The sequence below is a fragment of the Asterias rubens genome, chromosome 11, assembly GCF_902459465.1.
Source record: "Asterias rubens chromosome 11, eAstRub1.3, whole genome shotgun sequence".
NCBI classification, from domain to species: domain Eukaryota; kingdom Metazoa; phylum Echinodermata; class Asteroidea; order Forcipulatida; family Asteriidae; genus Asterias; species Asterias rubens.
Window position 1 is genome coordinate 17,069,873 of NC_047072.1, and position 27,843 is coordinate 17,097,715.

A 27,843-nucleotide genomic window follows, 5' to 3' on the forward strand; every position below is an offset into this window, starting at 1 on the left:
GTGTTGTGTTGTGGTGGGTCGTGGTGTATTGTTGTGGGTTGTGGTGTATTGTGGTGTGTCAGGGCCAAGTAGTTCAGAGCACAAGGATCAAAATCTGGGGCCAATTTCATAGAACTGCTTAACGGCAGATTTTGTGCTTACTGCGCGATTTCCATTTCATAGCGCTCATAACCGTAAGCAAACGAGCGGCATGCAAACCTCCCATGCTTACTGCATGAAAATGAATGATGTAATGAAAATACCGAGTGCTTTGATATGCCCCTAGGAATGTGATAAAGCGCGATATGAGAACCTAGTATTATTATTAATATTATTTTATTTTTGTTCTCACCGTGGTTTGCTTGAAGTTGTTCTTCCTTCTCCAATCACTCCAGACGACTCCTACAGCAGCGAGCAAATTGACGGGATGGTGAAGAGCTATGGGACTCAGGAGTTCCAGAATCTGCTGCCGACTCCCCTGCGATAGAGAGTAACAAAGATTTAGATGACGTTAAACTGTGGATCGTGGATGAAGAATATCAGTTTTGTTTAATCCATTCAACGATTGGCAGCATAATGTGCCGCAGCACCTTGTAAACTATCACATGGTACTTTGTAAAAGGAGATATCATAACTCAGAAACGAAGTCCCGCATACTTTACAGCAAAATATTGTGTATTAAAGCGCCAGGAGAGTCACTAAGTGACGGATATGGCCGCTATATAAGAAGCCACTATTATTATTATTATTATTAATAATAATAATAATAACTTTCGATTTATATAGCGCCTAATAACTAACACTTAATTCTCTAAGCGCTTTACATTAGTGCCCTGGTCATAGGGCCAATAACATCCCTTTTTTATGTTTCTCAGCTCCCTTGGGAGTATACAACCTGGGCAACAGTTTATATCGCTCCAAAGGCTTTTTCATTCACAATATCAACCTCTACCCTCGCAGGTACCCATTTATTCCCCTGGGTGAAGAGAAGCAATTATAGTAAAGTATCTTGCTCAAGGACACAAGTGTCACGACCGGGATTCGAACCCACACTTCGGTGAAAACGCACCAGAACTTGAATTCGGTGCTCTTAACCACTCGGCCATGACACTCTACCACTTAAGGATGTGAGTTGAAACAAATCCACAGCCATAATACTCAGTTAGGATCGAAACCAATAACCCCTGCCATTGTAGTGCATTCTCAATCAACATATATACATGTATATAGCTTCAGGTCTTCAAGAAAAAAACTTTACTTATAGAGATAGTGCGCCTTACGAATGCCGTGTTTTATTATTTTTATAATTACTTGCAGATTTAATAACGCAGATGCAACATTAGTCTTGCGACTATCAAACTATGCTTTGTTAAGCTTGAAGGTTCTACGTGTTGTTTACATGTACATGAACATGGATTAATACAATGTATGGGTTTTTGCGCTACTGCCGTGATTGGCCAACTAAATCTACATACAACGCAAAGGGTTACTGAGCTAAAACAAACAAACTGTGATTAGTACTTGTACTTATTGTTAACCATTTAAGGTCAAAACTGTGTCACACATTTTTTTTGTACTTCATGCCACATTTATGTATGTATACAACTTTTAGAAGTTTTCACAAAATTGAAAGACCACTGGGCTCCAACATTATTACACCTGGTCACTATACCACTTAATTCATTCCTTTAACTATATCAGCTCCCTGGGAGTATACAGCCTGTGCAACAAATATGTAGACTAAGTCAATCACAAGAACCATCTCTGCCCGCACAGGTACCCGTTTACTCCTGGCTGAAGAGAAGCAACTATAAAGTGACCTGCTTAAGGACATAAGTGTCATGACTGGCATTCGAACCCACATTCTGATGACATTAAGCCACCAGCCGTCGATTTCACAAAACTCTTCCTGACATCTTAGGACTTAGGACGAGTCCCAACCCTGCACTGTAGCATTCAGATCTTAAGATTAAATCCCAAGTTACTCGAGATAAGACGAGTCCCAACTCTTTGTGAAATCGACCACAGAACTAGTGCCATATGCACTAAGCCGCTCGGCTACATACTGCATACTGCAATTTAATACCATGTGGTTGATGCATATACACAGTGCACAGACAGTTCTGTTGTACCATCATACGAAACCTGGCCAGTTGACTGGTTTTAAACATGTCAAATGGTTCATGTACAGGTAGGCCACCTCGCCCAAATAATAGGAGGGTTTTAAAACTTTGTTAGTAACTAAACTAAGAAGAAGTTTGAGAAGTTAAAATGCAGGCAAACTAAGACTGACCATCTATTAAAAACAAAACAAGCTAAAGAAGTCAACAAGAAAGAGTAAACAATAAAAAGATTGACGTCTGTAAAGATTTGGGACAATATCTTTTCTACAAAACTACATGTACTTGTCACAACGTTAAAATGTGAAAACGCTCACAGCAACTACAAACGTACTTCATTAATGTTCTGGACCAAATTTAATGGCATTACTTACCGTGGAATCTATCAAAACATATTACGAATCGTTTTACGGCAAAATGCGACTGTTGCTTTAAAAGGGGAAAGCCATTTTCATTTTACAAAGGTCACTTCAATTGGAAAATCTTCAAGTCCATGGGAAACTTTTGAGCCGGGCCACCTAGCTACGACTAGGGCCAACAAAGGCCATGGCTAACACTTGTTAGTGTGTGAGGTATAGTCCAATAATAAGTCGTAAAATAGTAATTTCCAAAGGAATTCTTTTTTATTTATTTTTTTATTTGTGAAAGAACAAACAAAAATAAAAATTGAAAACAAAATACTAAAAAAAAAAACTTAAAGTAAGGTCAGTAGGTTGTTAGAAATTATACACTTCATTCCATAATTTGACATCATGCAATAAGACAGGAAAAGTTGATCCAAAAAAGCTCATGTAAACAGTGGATCACCTCCTAGCCCAATCCCACTTCTGCCACTGTTTTCCTCTCAGTGAACAATGATGTTAATTTGTACCCACTGAGAACTGAAACATATTGTTTATCGGAAAGGCTACAAGCAAACAAATCAGTATAACACGTTTGTGACTGGTTCTCAGCAAATAATGAAAAGAAAAAAAAACAATCTACATTTTTTTTTCTACAAATAAGTTCTTATTCATCAGATCTTAATAGCTCCGAAGTTGTCTACGTAAAAAAAATCTGCATATTAGTATTTGGTTACCAGCCAAAATGCTATGTGACAATGTTTGTGACTGGTTTTCTGCTGATTTTCATTGAGCTACAACTCAAAGGTTGATAATGTTTAAAGGGTTTGTATACTCTTAGTATTAACTCTCAAAATTAAAACTGGCCTCAAAGCCATTGTTAGTTATAGTTTATAAAAGTTGACAACTAAATTTAGTTCGCCAAATAAATTTGCCGTGCAATTTCTACGCAATGGAAATCGGCCGAAGTGTTAAAAATATCATACAGTCAGCCTATCCTACAGTACACGTATAAAGCAACCAATAGTGTTACTATCTTACCTCCGTAGAAAGCTGTGTTGGAAATGCCAGGGTGATATAATACAAGAGAAAAATGTGTTATTTGTGCGCCAGTTTGAGAAGTCAATATTTCTGCACCCATGCGCTCCCCAACAGCTGCTTACAGGGTGTTATAATAGTCACTAATGTGCTAGCTGTGCAAGCAAAGAACGCTTAGCAACATCCATAAATCCCCACACAAGAAAAAATCACTTGTTACCTGTTTGTCGTGTCTCCTTGTTTATAGTTTGTCTGTCTAGGCCGTCTCCTCCAAGCCTAGGCTTAATCTGTCAGCCTCATTCTCTCTTTCTTCAAGTTTACATAGACTAAAGACCCGGTCCCACTGCAGCGATAACGATAACGCTAACGATGCAGAGAGAACGCATTCTATTGGTTGAATGAGCGTGTGCCTATTCTGCGTGGAGCAATTCAACCAATACAATGCGTTCTCTTTCCGTTGTGATCGTTATCATTTTTGTTATCGCTGCAGTGTGACTCGGCCTTAACTATTTTCCCTCCACCCTCTGTGCTTGTTATTTTGATTTTCTATATAATATAAGCGTTATATCTTGAGAAGAGAAGTATGAAATAAATGTTGACTTGAAACGAATTGAATCTTGAACGATTTACCTTAGGTGGTCCAAAGCTCCAACTTGGCGGTTCTTGTGGCTTTGAGATGGAATCCCTCAGCCTCTCACAGCGTAGGACGACTGACCACAGCTTAGCCACGCTAGAGATGATACTTGGCAACATGCCGAGGAGGCCCTTCCTAGCCTCCGCCTTGGGGCTGTTGGATTGACCGCTGGCTGGGTTGGCCGTACTCTGTCAAACCAAGAAGCAATTAAGACATAAGACATAAAGGAATCTTAATACTTTCCAAAAAGACAAAAATTACATTGCTCGCACAAGTTTAAAAAGCCACAAATATCAAAAAAGTTACTAGAGGCAAACACAAATATTGCACAAAAACAACGCACAAGGCACTTCAACATACAGTATTTTCCGGCAAAGTATGTGGCACTAAGTTTGAATTATGAGATCTACTCCTTTTACTTTTAGAAATAGAATTAGAATGTTTTATTGTCTGCATCATAAATATACAGAAATTTAGTTCCATTGGCACATAAGAATTAAACAATTGTTAGTTAAAAACAATTATTACAGCGTTTCACAGAATAAAAGGACAGATATATATAGACATTAAAAATAAGTAAAACATCCACCATAGCACAATGTAATGGTTTACATGGTGCTGTGGCGCAATATGCTGCCAATCAAACCAGGAACACCGGGGGGAACCCCTTCTCTTTTCAATAAGTGCACCAGGTTCTTTTACATGCATTACACAACACACGGGACCAACAGCTTTACGTCCCATCCAAGGGATGAAAGACAATGAAGGGGGAGGGGGTGGGGTTAAAATTTGTCTGATATCTAGCACCAAATAATGGAGCCCCTCTTAGATTACCTTGCTCTTGTCTCTAGTCAATGCCCCCAGAAGGCTGCTGAGTAGAGGTGTAGTCGATGTATTAATCTCAGACTCTACCACGCTGGTGCTAGAAGCTGGACCAGAGTGTCGACTCCCCATGGTAGAGAGGTTTGAGGTGCTCTCCAGGAGGCAGAAGTGGCAGATGGTAGTCAGGCCTTCCAGCATGGTCACAACGTGGTCTGGTGGAACGTTCTCCAGGTTCACCTCCAACCTGCTACACATCAAATCACAAATTAAATAGCTCAGGGTTAATAATAGCAACAATCAATTAATAGACGGAAATTTGCATCGGGGGATAAAGGATATTAATTTTGGTTGTACCCATATATCTAACACCGATGTGTGTTAGCACTGTATACTCAGTGCTACCCGAGTTATGTGAAAAATCATAGACATTTTACTAAGGTGGGATTCGAACCCACGCCTTTTACCATTCTAGAGCATACATACTAACATACATGGCATTTATAAAACAGGTCACTACGTCAAGAACGCAGAGCATTAGGTTGGGTATAAATAATGTTTGATACACTTCTTGAATAAGCATAGAGCAGTACACACATACAGTAGAACTTGTAAAAATTTCATTTCAAAAGATGGTCCCTAGCAAACTGCCGAATATCTGGAGCAGTTATGTCAATGTGGGAAGAATAATTCCAGAGTTGGAATAAACAATCTGAGAAACGTTTCACACAAAGCAATGTCTTTAAATTAAGACTTAAGCATGAGTATCTTACTTCTTAGACGAATCTCCTGGTGTGTAGAGAATCGTCAACTGCTCCAGGTTCTTACAGAGCTGCTTTGAGACTGGAATGGCCAACTTGGGCAATCCCCGCTCTAGATGTGGTAGAGCCTCAGTCACAACAGACACCCAGTGCCGATGCATGTGACAGATCTGGTACTGTTGGAGGGCGCTCAAGACAGCCCGGATGAAGATGGACTGGCTCCCGAATCGCTCCGAGCGGACGAACCCCATGGAGGATGGATTCTGCGGGGTGAACTTCATCCTGAGGTACTCCCACTCGCTGTCTCCGTTGCTTCCTGTGTCCGTGTCGTCCTTCAGGGTGAAGAGTTGATCTTCGAGAAAGATGAGGGTACGTGCCAGCTTCAGTAGCTGAATCTGAAACGCCTGGGCACCTCGATCAGACATATTCGGAGAAATATCTAGAATGATGTCGGCTTCTTTGGTTTGGCTTTTCGACTTAGTATGACTGTTGAAGACAGATGATAGCAAACAGTAGAGAACGGCCTTCTGGACTTTGGACCTGATGAGGAGGTCGCTGATGAACGTGGCCAGTCCTCGCCCGCTGTCCTTCACGATGTAGACAAGCTCATGAAGAATCAGACGAAGAACCTCCATGCTTGCAATTTGCACGTCCCGATTACCATGGACGTCGCTTTCTCTCGCCTTTAAGTCTCGCGGATAGTAACTCCTCATGTAGTACACACAGATTAGGACAACAATCTCTAGATAGGTGCTACTGCGGAAGGCCGTCAGTGCCTCTTGCTCTAGGTCCGAGTAGAAGTCCTGCCCAGTGATGCAGCGTTTATGCCGAGCAAGAAGCTGCTGTAGTTTAATGAGCTGTGGCGTGTTGGTGCTGCTGATGCTTGTTGACGACATGGCGCACACAAACGGCCAGGGGTTTGTGCTTAGTATTGCCTTGATCGTCGACAGCACGTACAGCATGCGCTGTGCGTCGTACACCTGCACGTACAGCAGAATGTGTTGCTGCAACGCAGGGACTGCGTTCAACTTCAGAGCGGGGAGTCTCTTTAGCTGATCTGCTGCTCTCCCATCGCCAGCTGTCCCGACCTCGACATCACTCTGTTCTGTTTCCATACCAGACATGGCATGTTCAAGGTCGTCCAGGGCATAGTCTTCTGGGGCGAGGTTTTCCAAATTTCCTGACCTGGCAGTTTTGGAACTCGGGGATCCTTGAGATACAACTGAAGACTGCTTGGTGGCGTTGGGAGCAGCATTACCCCAAGGCACATCTTTCCTGTTATCTACGAGGGGAGTTCCATCAGCCTTCCTTACCGCCTCGTCAATTACCGACAACAATATCCCTCTCACAGCATCCTCAATTGTCTCATTCACGTCTTCATTGTACACGTATGACGGCTCCTCACAAAGATCGTCGGAACTGTTGCTAGGTGTTGTGGTCTTCTCGCCCAATGACGAAGGAATATTCCCCAGATCCGACTGGCGTCGTTCCACTCTAATAGTCTTCTCCTCGTCTTTCGAGACCTTCCTCGATGTCGTAACCTTTCCTCGTTGACTCGTTGCGGAGACGTCGCTGTCAGAGTCGCTGCCGTATCCTGGCTGGGTCATGGGGTTGACGGTGACACTCAGTGTCTTACTGAGCATCTGCGGTGGCACGCTGTATCTCAGACCTGTGTTGGCTTTGTTTGTGACGTATTTCATCTTGTCATCGATGGTCGTACAGGCAAAGACAGGGTCTTGCCTGCTTGGGTTGATGGCTATGGCGCGTTTGCCATCCTTGATGACGTAGTACTTAACCTGCATCAACAAAAAGACAATCATAACGTAAGACACTCCATAATGCTTTTAAAACTTTAAAAAGTCAGACAACAAATTCCAAGTTATCGTATCGAAACCTAACAAAAAAGATGGAAGATGTCAAACTTTAAATATTTGTTTAAATCACAGAGCAATGTTTTCAGGAGAGTCGCATAAATCCTGTAGGGCCTTATTTCAACAACGACTTCTCCAGGCAACCAGGAGGCAACCAACTGCAGTGCATATTACAGGACCATAAGACGTTTTCCAAACAATGTCTTACAATCCCCCAAGGCAAAAAAATTAGAACATTCAAATATGAATGAATTCTCTTCTGGGACCGGTTGCCTGTAAATCCTTAGTATCTGTGATATCCATTTAATTTGACATCTACACATTAAAGGAACATTACAGAATTGGTTTTTGCTAACAAAACAGTTGCTGGCAGTGTAATTCACCATATACATAAACTGACAAACCTGTAGAAGTTTGAGATCGATCAGCCATCTGGGTCACGAGAGAATAGTGAAAAACCGATGACACATTTTGCATTGCATCGATGCCAAAATAGAAAGGAATAAAACGCTCACTGAGCCATAAACTCCAAACGCGAAGTTAGATTATTTATTCTCATCAAATATGACATTTCAGACACAAATATTTAAAGGGATGTTTTCAACTATCATCATCATTAGACCATGTTAGTTTGATGTAAATCTGTGATCTTCACGATTTTTGTTTTCTGTACCAACTCTGTAACGTTCCTTTAACATACAGTGACCTGCAATGTACTCACCTCTCCTTCTATGCTACTAATGCTATAAATCCTACTCTCAGCCTCAGCTGCGGCTTCCTCCTCAGCCGAGTCACCAGAAGCTTTCTGAGCAGGCTTAGTGTGTAGGAACTGCACAGAGACTCTAGCAGTGGCTGGGTGTAGAAGGACTAGCAGGATGGGCTCAAGGAGTCGTGCTATATCGCCGCGGTCGATAGCATGTACAAGCCATGTCTGGGTGACTGAACGGATCATACAATCAGGGCATTCTAGACTGTCCATCATGACAAGGAGAGACCTGTAGGCAGGAAAGATACAACACTTTTCAGATTACACTAAAACAAACGTTGTTTTTTTGTATACAAGTTACATACTAAGATTGACAGACGATAGCAGCATATTGTGCCACAGCACCTTGTAAACCATTACATGGTGCTAAGGATTAGGTCTTATATCTCAAACTTTGTCCCACTCCTTGCAGTAATAATACCTGGCGCTTTGTATCCTTAGGCAAAAGGTTATTAAATACGGTTATTATTATTATTATTTGCCAAAGGTCCTGAGGATAATTAGAGACGTGGATTAAATAATATAATAACCAGTTCTTCTATCTTCAAGTACGCGCTACTCCTCCAATCAGATTCGCAGAATGGAGTGGTGATAAAAACCTATATTGCACAGCTAATATCACTACCATGCGTATTGTGCTCTATGTCACGCGCCAAGTTTGCTTGAAGATAAATACGCGCGCTCGTGGAAATGCGGAAAATATAGCGCATCTGCCGGCCTCTTTGGATATGGGACGCAGAAGCGCTATATTTTTCCGTATTCCACTCGCGCTAGTGTGATAACTTATAATATAGCACATTTCACAATAACCGTCTCAATGTGCTTTATATTAGTGCCCTGGTCATTGGGCCAATAACATTCCTTAAAAGTTTCTCAGCTCCCTTGGGAGTATACAACCTGGGCAACAGTAGCGCTTCATAGTATCAACCTCTACCCTCGCATGTACCATTTATACCCCTAGGTAAAGAGAAGAAATTATAGTAAAGCCATCTTGCCCTAGGACACAAGTGCCACGACCGAGATTTGAACCCACACTCCATTGACTTAACCACCAGAATTTGAATTCGATGCTCTAAAACCACTCGGCCACAACACCCTAATACAACTCTTGATTATTCAAAGTCCTAATTACCTGTCGAATGTGAGAACTTTGCTGGCAGGACTTGCACTAAGAATCTGAGGTCTGATGAGATGCCATAGCTGGGCATACTTGATGTGGGCGGCTAACGACACAGCCTGGCAACAAATAATCAATTACACATTCATATTTGTTTCATGTAGCTGTTGTTTTCATTATATTAACGTCGGTTTTGAAAAAAACAGAACGAATGAACTCGTCTCTAGTCTCGCATTAATTTTGCAGTCAAATTCTATGTAGACATTCACATATAAAACATCATTATATGGATGTGTGCTGTAATACATGCTTGTTGTGTCCAATGATATCGCTGGGTCTGTACAACCAATACCAGGGCCCAATTTCATAGAGCTGCTTAAGCATAAAATATTGCTAAGCACAAAACAAATATTGCTTACCAGAATAAGGTTACCAGCTAAACTGCCATGTGACATGTACAAATTGTGACTGGTATTCTGCTCATTTCCAAAGCAAAAAAAATTTAAGCAACATTTTCTGCTTTAGCAGCTGTTTAAAATTGGGCCCTGTTTTTCTCCTTACGGATAACGACAGGGCACTTGTCTACTTCATACATACCTTATTGCTTTGTACCAGTGAGTTGCCAATGATATCTTCACAGATGTACACGTCTGGTGCCACGTTGTGTAACTGATGCAATAAATCAGCACTCTTCTGATGACAGTCTGGGGTATTCGCTCCCATGTGATGCCATAAACTGGTGGCCACTCTCTGCAAAGGATTTCAACAACGTCAAGGTCAAGATTATGAAGGCGGTTTCAACACCAATCCTCTTTAATAGTTTGATATAAAACTTTGGTGGCACGGTTGGATTGTGCGTAAAGCAATCGCCTCTCACCAAGGTGACCCCGGTTCGATTCCCGGTCGGGGCCATATGTAAGTTGAGTTGTGCTTTGGTTCTCTGCTGTGCCACGAGGGTTTTCCAGACTATCCGGTTTTCCTCCCTCAGGAAAAAATCAAACACTTTCGATCTTGGCTGTGCTCCATGGTCATAATGGGTTGATGTGGCTGGCAGCTGTATGCGCCCTTGCATGCCTGCTTCTCGAACACGTTGTAGCCGCAATTCAGCTCTAGCTGCGAGTAAGGACGATTAGCCCCCCAAATTATTTTATAAAACACTTTAAACCTTACCCTTATGATAAGCAAGGACGTGATAGGTTGTTGAAAACAAAACCTGAACTATGAGCGCAAAGCGTGAAAGCTTCTGAGTGCAAAGCCTGCTTACATACATTTACCTTTTCTTTTTATTTTTATGCAAGTCGCCTGACACACAAGGCCTGAAGGCCACTTTTAAGGTGTGGGCTACAATTATTTTTTTCCAGAGGCCATTGCCACCTACTCCTAGTGCTGAAACAGGGTTACCCCTTTCACAGTCCATACGAATGTAGGCTTGGGTATCTTCAATTCGAAGCCTAGCCGGTAGAGCAGAAAGCACTACCTCCCCAATTTTATGTAGCAAGTGTCACGACCGGGATCTGAACCCACACCCTGCTGATCAAACACCAGTGCTTGAATCAGGTGCTCTTAACCGCTCGGCCATGACACTGCCACAAGCCCTACTCTGCAATCTGGGGTGTTTCAAATAGTTTTATCTTTGTTATCTTATGAATTTGATCTTAGTGTTGGTGGGGGTTTAAACAAAACATAGAAATCACATCCCTGCAGAAGGGACACAAAATAAGGGTCTGTAATCACACTTGTAATGTATGGCAATAAAAACTTCTTCGGTTAGAAAAACAGCAGCTTTTGATAGTATAAAGCATTTTGAGACTCAGTTAATGTGGTTATAGAAAAAGAACAGCATTTTTTAAAGTAACAAAATATATATATATTTTTTTTTTGTTATCGTATTACTTACCTGAAAGAAGCTTGTCCCAAAATTGAGTGTGTGAAGATGAGAAGCAGAAACAGCCGGGATGAGAACCACGGAGATGGTACCTGAGTCCGTCTTGGGGGAGTTGGGCGGATTAGGGAGGACCAGCTTGCTGACGGAGCGATCTGTAACGGACTTAGTCAAGGCTATCAGCTCCAAGGTGGTTGAGATTGCCGACGTCTGGAGGATGAAGTTACCGACGAAGCTACTACAGGCAACGAGAACCTGGAGCCAGTCTGGGAGATCTAGAGAGCTCCCTGTTGGATGGACAAACAAACCAACAAAATTGAAAAACAACATTATGTTTATTTAAAGACACTGGATATGTTTGGTAATTGTCAAAGACCAGTCTTCTCACTTGGTGTATCTCAACATATGCATAAAATAACAAACCTGTGATAATTTTGGCTCAAATTGGTCGTCGAAGTTGCAAGAGAAAAATGAAAGAAAAAAAAAACCACACCCTTCTTATACTTTGTGTGCTTTCAGATGCATAATAAAAGGCTTCAGCTGAAGTCTTTTATTACTTGAGTGAGAAATTACTTCTTTCTCAAAAACTACGTTACTTCAGAGGGAGACGTTTCTTACAATGTTTTATACTATCAAATAGCTCTCCATTTTGGATTTTGGATTGGAGACCTGTTTCTTCTGTTTCTGTGCTGAGCAAGTTTATTGTGCTTAATACGTTCTTTATGAATTTGGGCCCTGGTCAGTATGACCCTGATTTGACCTTAACAATGCTTTGCTTTTGAAAGGGCAATGGCACCAAGGCATTTTCTCCTTTCTAAGGGTTGTAGCATTTAAAGGGCATCAATGCATTGACCAGGGCCTAATTTCATAAAGCTGTTAAGCAGAAAATACTGCTTGACAAACTTCTCTGCTAAGCAAAAATTGAGTGGGGCACCTGCCGCCACAACAATGCAAACTCAATGTAATTTTGACTGGAAAACTGTTTCTGCTAAGTGATACTATTCCATGCTTAGCAGAATGTTGTGCTTCCAGGCTTTACAGGGGGCATAGAGGCAAACGCCTTTGTTACCTACCTGTAGTTGTAGGTGTTAGCGTGTGCGCAGCGGATGCAGTCTCGTTGCAGTACATTGGGAAGCAGGCAAACTCCACCAGTAGATGACAAGCTGTTGCAAAGGCCTTCATGGCTGGTGCGCTGGATGTACAATTCATATCCACATCAACTGCAAACATAATAATAATAATAGTTCAAAGCGCTGTTACATACAGTGTTTTTCTGCAATGTATGTATGACTACGTTTTAATTATGAGGCCTAATCCTAATGGTTTATAAGGTGGTATGGTGCAATATGCTTGACCACATGGGACCGCCGGCTTTACATTCTGTGCGAAGGACGAAAAAATCATGGTTAAGTGTCTTGCTTAAGGACATGGGTGTCATGACTGGGACTCGAACCCACCCTCTGCTGATCAGAAACACAAGAGTTTTTAATCGCTAGGCCATAAGCAATTTATTGCTGTTGTTATTTTTGGTTTTACCCCTACACCAAATTACAGAAGGAACCTATTCTTACCGAGGTACTTCCCAACTGCCTCATCACTGGTTAAGGTAGAGTGCGTCCGTAACAAGCTATCATCATTACTGCTCTTATCCGACGCCTCTCCGAACCCACAAGGGAGCCTGCTTCGCTTCTCGTCCCCTCCGGAAGGCTGTCGCTTCTCCTGTACCCCGTTCAGCTTCACGTTGAGTCTCTTCAGATAATCCTTCACCATCTCGGCCTCGGGGAGAATCTTACTGCTGACGAACTTGGCGAAGAACGTCTGATAACACAGAACGCAGGCCTGCATGATGAAGACAGGCTGTCCATCCTTATCGCTCTCGGCTAAGCTGGTGGTCAGCGAGACCGCACTCGGGGTCCGTCTGTGAGACGGACGAAACTCACCCAGGTCATCCTTAGGGGATGTCTTATCGAGGCTCGCGATCTTATTCGGTCGTTTGATTCGCTCGATCTGGAAGTCGTCGTCCTCCAGAGCAGGTACTTCAGCATCCTCAAGATGCTGGGAGGAGAGCCTGTCTAGTGACTTCCTCGGGCTCTGAAGGAGCTTATTTGAGACAGAGGGTTTAGTCTCCTTGGATTCCGCTTCCGTCCTCTCACTCTCCATCGAGTCATTCTGCACTCTGGCCGAGTTAGACTCATTGCTATTATCGTAGCTCCTCTTCTTTGTCCTCAAATTTGCGTCTTCCTTCACCGGTGTCGAGGCCTGCTGGGGCAACGCGTCCCTACCGGGCAGTCCACCCTCTACGAGCTCCCATCCCTTCTCGATGACGTCGACATGAGCCAAGAGTCTCTGGGAAAGCGGGTTCCCGCACCCATCCGGTGTGTACGTGTCCCACTGGTTTGGACTCATCACCATTGAAGGCTGCACTTTGGTCAGTAGCTTGGTGCATAGACACAGAGTGTCTTTGATCTCTGAGAGGCTTAGGTGCTGGCAGAAGTTCGTTAGGGACACGGTGAGTTTACACAAGAGATTTGGAAGGTACTCTGTTGTTGTTTCCAAATAGGTTTCCTGTCGGAACAAAAGAAAAAGGAAAATTATTTAAGACTGTTTGTACCAAACTCTATAGTTGTTTCTGAATAGTCATTGGACCCTACAAAGATCTCCTGACCACTGTGAAAAAGAGTAAACTAAAGTGGTATGGGCACATTTCACGATCATCGGGACTTGCTACGACTATCCTGCAAGGCAATGTGCCAGGAGGAAGAAAGAGAAGCAGGCAGAGAAAAAGGTGGGAGGACAACATCATCGAGTGGACGGGTCTGACGATGAATGACTTCCTCAGAAAGTCTGAAGATCGAAAAGGATGGAGGAAAATAACTGACAAATCTTCAAGGAGTCCCCCAGGGTCAGAAGACTACTGGATAGGTAAAGGTAAAGGTAAAAATAGGTTTCCTGTCTGAACAAAAGCTAACCAAACTGGAAACAATACTGTCCATATCAACCGTACCAGTGAGTAGAATTTGGTTTTGCCCTTACACTTAATGTGTATTAGGCACTGTAATACAAAAATCCACCAGCATATCACTTGGTCTCACACTTCAACATACCTTGCAGGAAATAATACTGGAAGCGCTTTATACGCCCCTAGGGGTGTGATAATTATTATTATGATTATGAGAGCAAGCCACTTACCAGTGACACTATATCCAGCAAGAAGTCTACCAGCTTGCACATCTCAGAGCACGTCAACGCATTGCTGTCATCGCCTATAGAGGGAGCCATTCCACCTCGCATGACCGTCTCCTGGCAGCAGCGCTCGAAACGTTTTGCGATGAAATCCCACATGAAGTACGGCTCGAAGACGCCAAAGAGCAAATTGGCTGTTTTGATGAGTTCAACTGGGCGGTTGTGCCCCATCAGGATCTTCCTTGTCGGTGTGGAATGAATCTCTGCTTCTTGCGAGTCAAGCACTAAACCTTTCCACAATGTGTTCTCACTGACCCCTGTGCAGCGATGATACAAGGCACGGAAAACTTCAACAAAGACGTCCTCGACGATACTAGTGCTCAACTCCGGCTTATCAAGGAGGCTGATAAGAAGCTTGTAAGGTTTTAACGTTGCGACTTTCAACTCCTCATCGTCGAGTTTCTCTGGGAGGGTGTTCAGCCAGCTCTTGAGCGACTCAATCAACATCTCTCTGGAATGCATGTCAAAATACGCCGTGCTTTCTTCCTCGGCGCTGATGATGCTGTCCGATCGGCTCACCGCGTCCGCGTCCGGTTTCTTGGTGACGCCAGGTGTTTCTATCCTAGCAGCGTCTGTGCCCAGCAGCCAGCTGAAGAGGCGTCTGTTCAGTGACATGTCGCGGCGTAGCACCGTGTTGAGGGCAGCAGTGAGAATGCGCGTCTGGTCTTCCTTAGTAAGGCAGTAGCTGTGGAGCGGGAAACACACGAGCACCAAGTCCAGGATTGTACGTTGGACCAACACGGCGGAGTCGTACAGGGATTCGCACACTGCATTCACCTGCACACAGTAGGAATTCAAGTGAACAATTAACTTTTGTAAAACGTTTTTTTAATTTTATTTTATTTGTACAAAGTCAAAAGCACAAGAATATTATGTCATGTGGCGTGTTAAGGGCACCTGATTCAAGATCTGGTGTTACTGATCAGTAGGTGCTGTGGCACAGGAACACCGAGGCGAACCCCTTCTCTGTTTGATTATTGCACTGTTTTATTTTTACAATGACTTTACTTCCCATCATAAGGACGAAGCATCATGTTTAAGTGTCTTGCTTAAGGACACAGGGGTGGGTTTCACAAAGAGTCAAGACTACATATATGTACTAACTTAGGACTAGCCCTACGTTTTTATATCTCCTAGGACTAGTCCTAAGTTAGGACTAATCCTAAGTCTTTGTAAAATCGAACAGGCTAGGTGTCACAACTGGGACTCAAACCCCCACTCTGCTGATCAGAAACACCAGAGCTTGAATCCGGTGCTCTTAACCGCTAGGCCATTACATCTACAGCAAAACTCACCAGTGTTAACCTGTTGTTGCCTAGGATGTGTGATTGGTCCATCATGGAGAGCTTTCGGTCTAACTGGGATAAGACGAATGTGACGGCAGGTAGACGTACAACGGGACTTGTTACTACACACTCCCATAGGGCACTGTAGAAATTAGACTTCACCATACCAGCACAGAGCTGCTCCAAAAGTACATTGGTCCTAGGGACAAACAAGAAAAAAGTATATTAATTTTTGTTTTTACCCATACACCGATGTGTGTTAGCACTGTATACTCAGTACTTTCCCGAGTCCTGTGAAAAAATATCACAGGCATGTTACTCGGGTGGGATTCGAACCCACGACCCTTGCAATTCTAGAGCAGTGTCTTACCAAAGAAAAAAGTACATGAAAAAAAAAAAATATTAAAACATGTAACAATAATAATATTAATATTGAAATTCATGCTAAAATCTAGGACTCAATCTGCATTTAGCTAAAGGGAAATCTCGGTGGTCTTGTTGGTAGACCCTGCTCAAGAATTGCAAGGGTCTTTGGTTTGCATCCCACCCAAGAAATATGCCTCATACATGTAGGTGATTTTTTTTCACAGAGCTTGGGAAAGTACCGAGTACACAGTGCTTACACACATCGGTGTATAATGGGCAAAACCAAAATGAATATTCATTATCCCGATGCAAACTTCCATCTTTAAAAACAATAATAATAATATTAATAGTACTTTTTCCAATGATTACAATTTGCAGCTAGGCAGTAATTCTAGAAGAGAGGAAACCATGTTTAATGAACAATGAACAGGATCCTTAAAGAAACCTTTGGTAATTGTCAAAGGCCAGTATTCTCTGTTTCCCAACATACTGTACTTGTATGCACAAATAACAAATCTGTGAACAATTTTGCTTATTTGGTGAATACAAGTCTCTACTGTCTAATTTCATAAAAATAATGTAACTTTTCTTAGAAAAATTTATTTGTAACACTTGTGAAATAAAAAAGTTCACATTGTACCTTGTGATAATATCCTTTGACATTGACCTCTTGCACTCTAGTATTGTATCTCTTATCTTTATTTTGGGGAAGTGGAGTAAAATCAATTCTACTGATAATCATAATGGGTATTATTCAGAATTTCCTCTAAGAGTTTGATAGGGTCGCATATTCTAGAGAAAAGTGTGAAAAGGTCAACAAACTTCTACTGGGATTTTCTCGGGGAAATTTGTTCATTGTCACTATGGTGAAAGGGACTTTCTGTATGACGGATTCACAAATATGTTCAGTACTACCGCCTACAACATTGTACAATACTAAAATAACAGGTTTTAGTGTACAACATACGTGTAAAGAAAAGCCTGCAAGCAAAAACAGTTGCTTAGCATGAAATTTCTTCCTTAATAAAAACAGGATTAAACCAACCAAGATTCCACGCGATTTTCAGGATAAGCGAACAACAGCTGAATGCCAGTAACAAGCAAATTGAGCTTAAATTTTCACAGATTTGTTATTTTATGCATACTTGAGATACACCAAGTGAGAAAACACTTGATGTTGTGTATATGGTCCTTACTCTATGGAACATTTTCCTGACACAGAAATGACAGGTTGCCATTGCATTATTGATGACTTCTTTCCGTATTGATTTTCTATTATTTTGAAATGTATTTTTATTACACTACAAAATATGCATTCTTTGCATGGATAATGAATACCAGTGTGTGGTTATTGGCCCTGAATTTGTGCGAATGAATATCCATAGATGATAGACATGATCTAGAGAGAATATTACACTACATGTCAACTTTAATAATAATTATGACAAATAATAAATCACATCATGTGATTGGTTCTCGACCAATAAAACTTCACAATCTCGTACCGTGGTATAACAAGTGTCAATTACAAAGACTTTCGCGGTAAGCAGTGCTATGAAACTGGCAGGGGTGAGACCTATATCCATGTACTACCCATGTACATGTACATGTAAGAGTGCAAAGTGTGACAGCTTGCGAGAGTGAAAGCTTGCGGGTACAAAGCCCTACTCTGCAATCTGGGGTGTTCCATCTAGTTTCATTTTCATTTTCTTATCAATTTGATATAAATTAAAGGAAATTGGAAAACAAAATTGGTTGGGGTTTAAAAAACAACAGAGAAATCACATCCCTGAAAGGGCCGAGAAAAGAATTCATCTGTTATGTAACGCATGTAAAAGAACCCAGTGCACTTATCGAAAAGAGATGGGGTTCGCCCCGGTGTTCCTGGTCCCATCCGCAGCAAATTGCGCCACAGCACCTTGTAAAGCATTACATGGTGCTATCAGAATTAGGTCTCATAATTCAAATGTAGTCCCACATCCTGCAGGAAATACTGTATGTTACAGCGCCAGGAGCGTCACTGAGTGACGGCAAAGATTATAGAGCGCCGTAGGTGCAAGATGCGGCACTGAAGCTTTATCTATTGCTGGAACGTGAAATACGCATGGGCGCCATTTCAGCAAGTGAATGTTTTGTTTTCCATTGATAGAAATGGTCATTGTCTGCACTAGTCTGCACTAATCTATTGTTGTATCAAAGGAGTTACTTGCCGAAATGGCGTCCAGTGGGATTTCGCAGTTCAGCCCGAGTTCCGCATCTTGCGCTTACGGGGCTCTATAATCTTTGGTGACGGACATGAGCCCTATATAAGAATATATATATATATTATTATTAGAGTTGCTTTGGTCACCACCTTCCACCCCAAACTACCCAAACTTCCCTCAATTCTCAATAATAACATGCCTATACTTCACTCCTCCAGCAGGTTACACTCAGCAATCACTGAGGTTCCCATGGTTGCATTCCGCCGCCCTAAGAACCTTGGTGACATACTAGTCAGGGCCAAACTTCCCCCAGGTACAGTCCAAACACAACCCCCGACAGATATACTGGGCTGTCACAAATGTACCCGTTCCAAATGCAAAACGTGTCTGCACATTAAGCCCTCACTTAAGGTGAAGAGTCATACCACTGGCTCTTCATACAACATCAAGACCGACTCTGAATGCAGCACGTCTAATGTAGTCTATGTCATATCATGTAAGAGATGTGGGCTACAATATGTGGGAGAGACTAAGACCAAACTTAGTCTTCGCTTTGCGAATCATGTCTCTTCCATAAAGACTAAGAAACCGTACCCAGTCTCTATCCACTTCAACAGCCCCAATCATAGTGTCATTGATGTTGAACTTCTGGTGATTGAAGCTTGCAATGGTGATGACACACACCGCAAGAATAGAGAATCACACTGGATTCACCAACTCAAGACAGTAAAACCCTTTGGACTTAACATAAACACTGGTGTTAAATAACTTCTCATTACCCTCCACTTCACTTCTGCCTAAGAACTCATATGTTGTATATATTCTGTACATAAAGTATAAATTAACCTAGTTTAAAGTTGTTTTTATAAATTCATCACTGTAACTATCTGATGTAAGTAACCCCCCCCCCTTTTTTTCCACAGGTCCCTCATACCTATTTTTAAAATCATCATACCTTTGATCTTGCTATTCTTATTAATTGACCATTGTTAGTTGCATCATGATGCAACTTGCTCTCTAATCCTACCCTTTCATGTCTCCCTCCATTGTTGTCGAACAATACATTTACCACTTTTATGGTCCAGTAACCCTTCCTTTCATTCTAAACATCCTTTGTCCTCGCCACTTCACTCCTATTGGTTCATAGCCCCCAATATTGTTTCTGAAATAGGAACTTTGATTGGCTGTTATTTTCCCGCTTCTTTCTGGATCCTTTCCTTAATCCCTTTCCCCCTCTCTTTTTCTATAAATGGATATGTATTTGTTTGTACTTGTCTTATGCCTCTGAAGAAGGTCCGGATTGGATCGAAAGCTAAGGCCATCTACCCTATTCATTATATATATTATTATTATTATAATAAGTACCTTTCAGAATACTCAGATCCTTCTTCAAGTCCAGGCATGATACCCTGCAGTAACCCGGTCAGGCATGGCTTCAGGTGCTCACCAAGTGGCAAGTAGTGCTCCTCATATAGATGCAGCAGTTTAGGCTTCACCGCCATGGCCGCACTGCCAAGTAACGGGAACAACCCCGCACTGTAGATGAACATGTCTTGGCAGAGTTGCTTGGGGCCGATGGTTTTGAAGATGAGATCGTAGGTCTCTAAAGCCTTGAGGTGTACCCCGCTGGGTAGGGCGGGGTGGGTGCATTGCGCTAGGCGTTTGCCGATCAGAAGGCGTTTGGGAATCACAGAGTAGCGGGATGAGTTACTCTGGAGGACCTGGTCATTTAAAGACAAAAACACGATCAGTAAAGTTGACTTCTAGCATGTACTCAAGCTTTGGTGTTCCTGATCAACAGAGGTTGGGTTTGAGTCCCAGTCGTGACACTTGTTTTCCTTACAAGCATGACACTTAACCATGATGCTTCATCCTTTGAATGGGTTGCAAGGCTGTTGGTCCCATGTGTTGTGTAATGGACGTAAAATAACACAGTGCACTTATCCAAAAGAAAAGGGGTTCGCACTGGTGTTCCTGGTTTGATTGGCAGCATAATGCGCCACAGCACCGTGTAAACCATTACATGGTGCTATGTAAAAGGAGTAGTCTCATAATTCAAATGTAGTCCCATTCCTTGCAGGAAAATACTGAATGTTAAAGCGCCTTGAGCGTCACTGAGAGACAGCTGTGCGCTCTGTAAGAAGCCACTATTATTAAGTCAACTGTTTGGACTTTAGAGAAACTCTCAAAGTGACTGACTCACCTTAATAAGTTTTGCAAGCGCTGAGATGAGGTCGGCCCACTCGCTGGAATACTCAAAACCTTTGAGTGCTTTGTCAACCGCTGTGGCATACGCCTTAAACTTTGGATCCGTCATCAACTCATTCTCGTCTAAATTCATGGCTAAGGGAGAAAAAAGTAAGAAAAAATTATCAGTTAAAAACTCTTAGAGAGCGTGATGTTTTTAACAGGTAACATCTGAAGGATGATTTCTGCAGTCTGGCCTGATGCTTCACGGAGGCAACACAGTGATTGCCTCGGTGACCCCTGGTCATTGCCTTTGTGCCCTTAATATGCTCTGCCAGTAGAAACTTATAATTTGTTCATAGGGTGCATTTTACCAAGGAGATGCCTTGGTGTCCTTGCCCTTTCAAAAATGAAGCATACAGGCCTGTGCAGTGGATGTTATTATCACATGATACAAGTAGAAGGGCTTCCTTCGATTTGACTTGACTTGAGCAAAGATGACTCAAGTATGACTTGACTTGACTTGACTTGAGCAAAATGACTTGTGACTTGATTTGACTTGTGCAAAGATGACGCTTGTGAGTAGACTTGACTTTAACAAAAAATGATTTGTGACTTGACTTCACTTTGAGCAAAATTGCTTTTTGTGACTTGACTTTACAAGCAAGAAGAATTTTGACTTGACTTGACTTGAGCAAAAATGCTTTATGTTGCAGTGTGTTTGTAAGATACATGTAGTGTGTCTACATGATCTATTTGGTTTGCGATAACACCAATTGATTTGCTACATGTAATGTTCATAGATGGTACACGATAGTAAACTGGTAAGGTTTGCCGTAACACCATTATGATAATCCCAAATGAGTTGGGGTGGTTCTGAAACCAACAGCTCCTTTCAGAAACACCCATAGAGATTATCATTACATTGTGTAAGGTACCACAAACCTTTTACTAAATCGATGTACACGGTGTATGCATGCAATGTATTTTGACATGTTAGTTGATGATGCATGTTTAGAAATGGACATGATGGAATGCAAGTTACACATTTAAGTGAAAGTAAAGGCATGGAATTACACGACGGCCCTGTAGGTCATAGCTTTTGTTACCCTGGGCCCACCACAAAATATTCACTGAACATTTTTTGCCCAGCTAAGGCCAAATAAAGATGAAAACATGTTCAGCATCCACACCGGCTTCCTTTTTAGAAGTCGCTTCTTTTTTTTATTAAACTTTTTCTTTTTAAATGGAACCAATTTGTTATTATTTTTTTTTCATTTAAATTAAAAAAGGAGACCTGAACGATCTCCATAGACTTTTCAAATGGAAGTTCGTTTTGTAAAATAATATATAAAAATCCTTGCCTTCTCAAAAGATGTATTATCATGTAGTAATTTCCAGGTCTAATGTTGGTAATCATTTTATGGGGAAAAATAAGGCATAAAATGTGAGATTGTACGTACAGTTGGCAATATTAGACCATACCGGATACATTGTATTCAACTTGGTTGTTATTTGTGTTCAATATGAACAATCAAGGAGTAAAGATGCCACAAAGACGGTGGATTTAGTGAGCTTCTTTCCTGCGATAAAAAGCACAGTTTCATCGTTAAGCCTTAAAAGCAGTGACACTATTGGTAATTACTCAAAATAATTATTGGCATAAAACCTTACTTGGTGACGAGTAATGGGGAGAGGTTGATGGTATAAAACATTGTGAGAAACGGCTCCCTCTGAAGTGCCATAGTTTTCGAGAAAGAAGTAATTTTCCACGAGATTGATTTCGAGACCTAAAATTTAGAACTTGAGGTCTCGAAATCAACCATCTAAACGCACACAACTTTGTGTGACAAGGGTTATTTTTCTTTCATTATTATCTCGCAACTTCAATGACCGATTGAGCTCAAATTTTCACAGGTTTGTTATTTTATGCATATAATGTTGAGATACACAAACTGTGAAGGCTAGTCTTTGACAATTACCAAAAGTGTCCACTGCCTTTAAATGTAGGCTAATATTTTACAATGGGTAGGCCCTATCTTGATGCAATGTCTGGGTCGTTTAATTGTTCAAGAACTACTCATGAAATAGTGTTAACCTCACTGTACGTGTAGGTCACCACATTATGTGTACACAGGTGGCCTCTGATCACTGATCTATACATTTCAACCCCCATGATGCTACATAATGTGCATGTGCATACCATGTATACACCTGTACTTTTTCTCCCCTTCATGTATTATCAATACATGAATACACAACTGCCCCGTGGCGGTGTCATTGTCAAGATATAAAAGTACACCATAGTTCACAAACGCTGCATGTCATACAAATAACCCAAGGGTTGATACAACCTGTACACCATTCCTCATCCATGTAAAAGGGCAAGAAACTTTTCCCATCAACTGCCTATTGTACATGTACCAAGGTGGATTTCACAAAGAGTTAGGACTAGTCTTATCTCAAGTTAGGACCAGTTACTTGTCCTAACTTAGGACTACCCATGAAATTTGTATATCTCCTAGGACTAGTCCTAAGTTAGGACTAGTCCTAACTCTTTGTGAAATCGACCCCAGGCCTGGTACTTCACAGCGGCAATGAAGGCGATTGTCGCCCGCTGGTCATTGCCTTGGTGCCCTTAAAACAGTAGAAATTTGCAATTTCCCCAAGAGTGTCATTATATGCAAGTCGGTGCCCTTTTACCAAGAAGAAAGTGCCTTGTTGCCCTTGCCCATTCAAACACAAAGTAAACAGGCATGACAGGTCTGGTGTACATTGGTGCATCTCTACAATGTACGGAATGGAAAATCAGCAATGTTACTGTTTGGGCCTAATGGGAACACAAAGGACTCTTGTACAAAAAGTTTTGGGCAACAAAACAAACTGCCAGGATATAGAAGAGTTTGCGGTAACACCATGTAATGAATATCTCTAAATGAGTTGGGGTGGTTCTGAAAAGAACCGTTGGATTAACTCGACGTTTCGATCAGTATGCTCTGATCGTACTTCTCAAAGCCAACATGTGGTGCTATGATGCTGGGGCCTATCGTTGCCTACATACATGTATAGCCCAGATCCAATCTGAGCCCAGCAGGCATCAAAACCACATCCCTGATACCTGCCCCTAAAAACAGCTTCTAAGGTCGACTGTCTAGCCAGCAATGCCCAGGTGGAGGCCATAAGAAGACTTGAGAAAATATCATATGGCAACATTTTTACCAGTGTACAAGAATATATAAAAAATAAGTTGATTTGCAAGCTGCTTTAAGCAAGACATTCAAATAAAGATTAAGAAATTAGTGGCCTGACGTTACGAACCTAGCAGAGTCTTTCGTGAAGGCCAACACAACACACCTAACCAGATGTCTAACAAAAGCAGTCAAGTGGAAAAAGATGATAGAGACGAAAGCTCGCAGAGACCCTGGGATGATTTGGATGGACAAAGAAGAGGGCCAAACAAAAAGGGGGTGATGGTAGGGGCTTGTTTGACCCAGTCATGCCAGTATGTGCATTTATGTAGGCTAAACTGTGAACAATAAACAACAGTGTCCAGTGCCTTTAAAATTTCAGCCTGAGTCGCCTGAGTCGATCTTGCACCTGCAGCGGCATACAATATTTGCTGTATCAACACTGATCAATAAATAATGTACATAATTGAATCAGTTGTTCCAATCTAACTTGCAAATCGGCTTATTTCATCCCTAGTCAAAGTGTATACCCTGCTGTACAATATTTAATACTTCACACAAATTCTGTTAATAACAAAAAATTAATTCACTGTAAACTAGAGCGCAGCGCAGAATATTAATACAAGTATTAAGTCCTGACCTTTGGAATCCCCACGGCCACGCTCCTTGCTTTGGAAACGATCTTTGCTTTCCGCTACCATCAATAATTTGTGCTGCATAATCAACCCGCTGGAGTAAACATCCGCCATGATGGTGTCATTAATAAACAAGAGAGGACGATGGCAAAATGACAAGTACCGTAGGTGTGACCATCAGTTAATAGAATGCGAGGCAGGTGCCAGCGTCACTCAGTCATTTGTGAATCAACACAGAACTGCGTACTTCGATGAGCACATTAGTGATTTATGGTGGTGGATGATAATTGTCTGCAGGCGCGCCAGCAGAAAATAAGATTGTACATTTTCCTTAAATCTTGTAGTTCTCCAGACTGTTACAAATGTACAGTTACTTTGACCATCCAGAGTTGTACTCTCAGGTTTTGGCCTACATGTAGGTGCCCTTTCAAAAATCTCAGGGTCCCCACTGAATGGCACTTTGCAAAACGAGCACATTACTGAATAATGAAATGATGGTGGGTGATTTGTCTGCAGGCCACCAGGAAATCATTTTGTAGTGCTCGTTCAATCTTCAATTTCTCCTGACAGTGACTGTTACAAATGTACCACACTGTGAGATTTCAGAGTTGTAATCTCAGGTTTTGGCCTTGGTGCCCTTTCAAGAATCTCAGCTCCCACCGAGTGGCACTTTGCAAATGGAGCACATTTCTGATTTATAAATGATGGTGGGTGATTTGTCTGCAGGGCAGTAGGAAATCTGTTTGTGCATGCTCCTTCAATCTTGGAAGTTTTTCTGACAGTGACACACACCGTTACAAATGTACGGTTACTATGAACATCCAGAGTTGTAAGCTGCCCTTCAAAAATCTCCGTTGCCACTGAATGGCACTTTGATAATTGAGCGCATTACTGATTTATGATGGTGGGTGATTTGTCTGCAGGCCAGCAGGAAATCAGTTTGCTCCTTCAATCTTCAATTTCGCCTGACAGTGACACACATTGCTACAAATTAACAGTTACTTTTAACATCTAGAGTTGTCTGCTCAGGTTTTGGCCTTGGTGCCCTTTCAAAAGTCTTCTATAGATTTCCCACTATAGATTTTCCATTACTGACTGAGGTGTGGTTGATTTGTCCAGGCAAGGAAATCAGCTAATTTCTCCCGACACCCACTGTTGCTAAATGTCAACCAGTTGTACAGTACATTATAAATGTATTGGCCTTATGCATACAATCCTATCAGGCAAATGCTGCAACCAGGCTTCACCATATAAAACCACTAGGTGTTTTATGAGACACTGTCGTCATAAACCTGGCCATGTCTCTGGAAAAAATGTAAACATGGTATGGGGCAAGCCAGTACAAGTCCCCAGTGGGCATTTCAGTACCAGCATTTTTATCATGCCATTTGATTAATGAAAACGAGGCCATAACCAGCGTATTTCTTTAAACCACAGATTTGTACGCACTGTGCATGTAGGTCTATTTTATATTTTATGAAGAATCTCTGGTTATGAGAATCTTTGGCTCACACACATGTGACACCAATCTTTATTACATGTTTTTTTGGTAACGAAACCACTTGGTATGCCTCATATCTTCATCACTAGTTTGCTAGCCTTCAGGAGGAGACCTAAACAAGGGTGCTTGCTACGTATGTAAACAAGAAACACCAAGGTTGAACATTACTCTTAGTTTTTAGGTTAAAAAAACAATAATGTTTCTGGTAGGCCCTAAGGCCAAATAAACATTTTTAAATGTTTGGCATCCCAGCTTGCCTCCTTTTTTTTTTAATAACAATTTTATTTTTAATAGAAAAAAAGGTATATTTTAACAACTAGCAAACAATTTGTTTTAAACAGCCAGCTGTTTGTCTTTTTTTGGCCTAATGAAACCAACGACTCCTCATTATAGGGAACTTAAACTGATGTACATACATGTATCATGTAAATGAAGCTCACAAGCCCAAGGAAACCTGTGATTAAGGGAAACCTGTGAACAAGGGTGCTTGCTACAAAATTAGTGTATGTGAACCACAAACACTGGGGTTAACAGCTACTCTTAGATTTTGAAGTTATTTATTTATTTATTTATTTACTTATTTATTTATTTATTTATTTTTTATTTATTTTTATTTTGTTTTATTTATGGTAATAAAACCAAGGATGCCACATAAGTGAACTTAATCACTGTACATGTGCATGTAATAATAATGGGCATTTATAATGCGCTGGTATCCATCTAAAGATGCTCATGGCGCAGCTTGCAAGCCTGAGGAAACCTGTAGACAAGAGTGCTTACTACATGTATGGGAATCAGAAACACAAGGGGTAACCCCTACTCTTTCACTGTAGCTTGCAAGCCTGAGGAAACTTGTAAACAAGGGTGCTTGCTATGTGAACCAGAAACACTGGGGTTAACCCCTACTCTTTCACTGTAGCTTGCAAGCCTGAGGAAACTTGTAAACAAGGGTGCTTGCTATGTGAACCAGAAACACCAGGGTTAACCCCTACTCTTTCACTGTAGCTTGCAAGCCTGATGAAACCTGTAGACAAGGGTGCTTACTATGTGAACCAGAAACACTGGGGTTAACCCCTACTCTTTCACTGTAGCTTGCAAGCCTGAGGAAACCTGTAGACAAGGGTGCTTACTATGTGAACCAGAAACACCAGGGTTAACCCCTACTCTTTCACTGTAGCTTGCAAGCCTGATGAAACCTGTAGACAAGGGTGCTTACTATGGGAATCAGAAACACTAGGATTAACCACTACAATAATGAAGATTTTGAGGTTCCTGTATAATAGGCTAAATTTCTGGTGATAAGACCAAGGATGCCTCAATAAGTGAACCTTTAGCTTGCAAGCCTGAGAAAACCTGTAAACAAGGGAGTTTGCTTTTAAATGTATCTGAACCAGAAACACCGGGGTTAATCTCTACTCTTAAATTTTAAGGATATTATTATAACTTTTGTTATATTTCTGGTATTGAAAACAAGAATGCCTCATAAGTAAGCAATAATGGTGCTTGGTACATGTACAATGCACATGAACCAGAAACTCTGGGGTGTCGGTCGTTTTAATTGTTAAGATTGTACAACAATTCAGAATCATAGTCCTACCTAGTATTATTATTAAACCAATTTTTGTTTTCATTCAAGAACAATAAACAAATACCAATAGGTAAAAGTTGTATAAAATACAATCAACAAAATGATACCTTATAAAAAAAGTAAGGAAAAGTTTCCGTATGGCGCCACCACTTTTTCATTCAATATGAAATAATTTAGTATCTAATTTACCTCAATGAGATATCCCTTTTTGTAAAAATGAGTGAAAAGGTGGTGGCGCCATACGGAAAGTTATCCAAAAGTAAACAACATTTCTAAAAGCCATTGGACACTTTCGTACAGAAAAAAAAATAACAGTT

The 27,843-nt window shown here is 41.4% G+C and overlaps 1 protein-coding gene across 3 annotated transcripts in view; it reads right to left on the bottom strand.

The window, feature by feature from the left end:
* LOC117296392 (protein dopey-1-like) overlaps positions 1-27,843 on the bottom strand; it is a 38,370-nt gene that overhangs the window by 9,541 nt on the left and 986 nt on the right. The window contains exons 2-16 of one of the 3 annotated variants that reach the window (XM_033779290.1): positions 20,631-20,770; positions 19,793-20,148; positions 15,867-16,056; positions 14,518-15,348; positions 12,900-13,893; positions 12,402-12,548; positions 11,344-11,615; positions 10,044-10,196; positions 9,462-9,565; positions 8,285-8,558; positions 5,705-7,488; positions 4,947-5,178; positions 4,109-4,300; positions 3,482-3,493; positions 332-457 (exon numbers count right to left, since the gene is read on the bottom strand). In XM_033779290.1, the coding sequence (XP_033635181.1) occupies positions 332-457; positions 3,482-3,493; positions 4,109-4,300; positions 4,947-5,178; positions 5,705-7,488; positions 8,285-8,558; positions 9,462-9,565; positions 10,044-10,196; positions 11,344-11,615; positions 12,402-12,548; positions 12,900-13,893; positions 14,518-15,348; positions 15,867-16,056; positions 19,793-20,148; positions 20,631-20,768 (5,805 nt within the window). In that variant the 5' untranslated portion in view covers positions 20,769-20,770. Of the gene's footprint in view, positions 1-331; positions 458-3,481; positions 3,494-4,108; positions 4,301-4,946; positions 5,182-5,704; positions 7,489-8,284; positions 8,559-9,461; positions 9,566-10,043; positions 10,197-11,343; positions 11,616-12,401; positions 12,549-12,899; positions 13,894-14,517; positions 15,349-15,866; positions 16,057-19,792; positions 20,149-20,630; positions 20,771-27,843 lie in introns of all 3 variants that reach the window. The other 2 variants (XM_033779289.1, XM_033779291.1) reach the window with 2 other exon arrangements.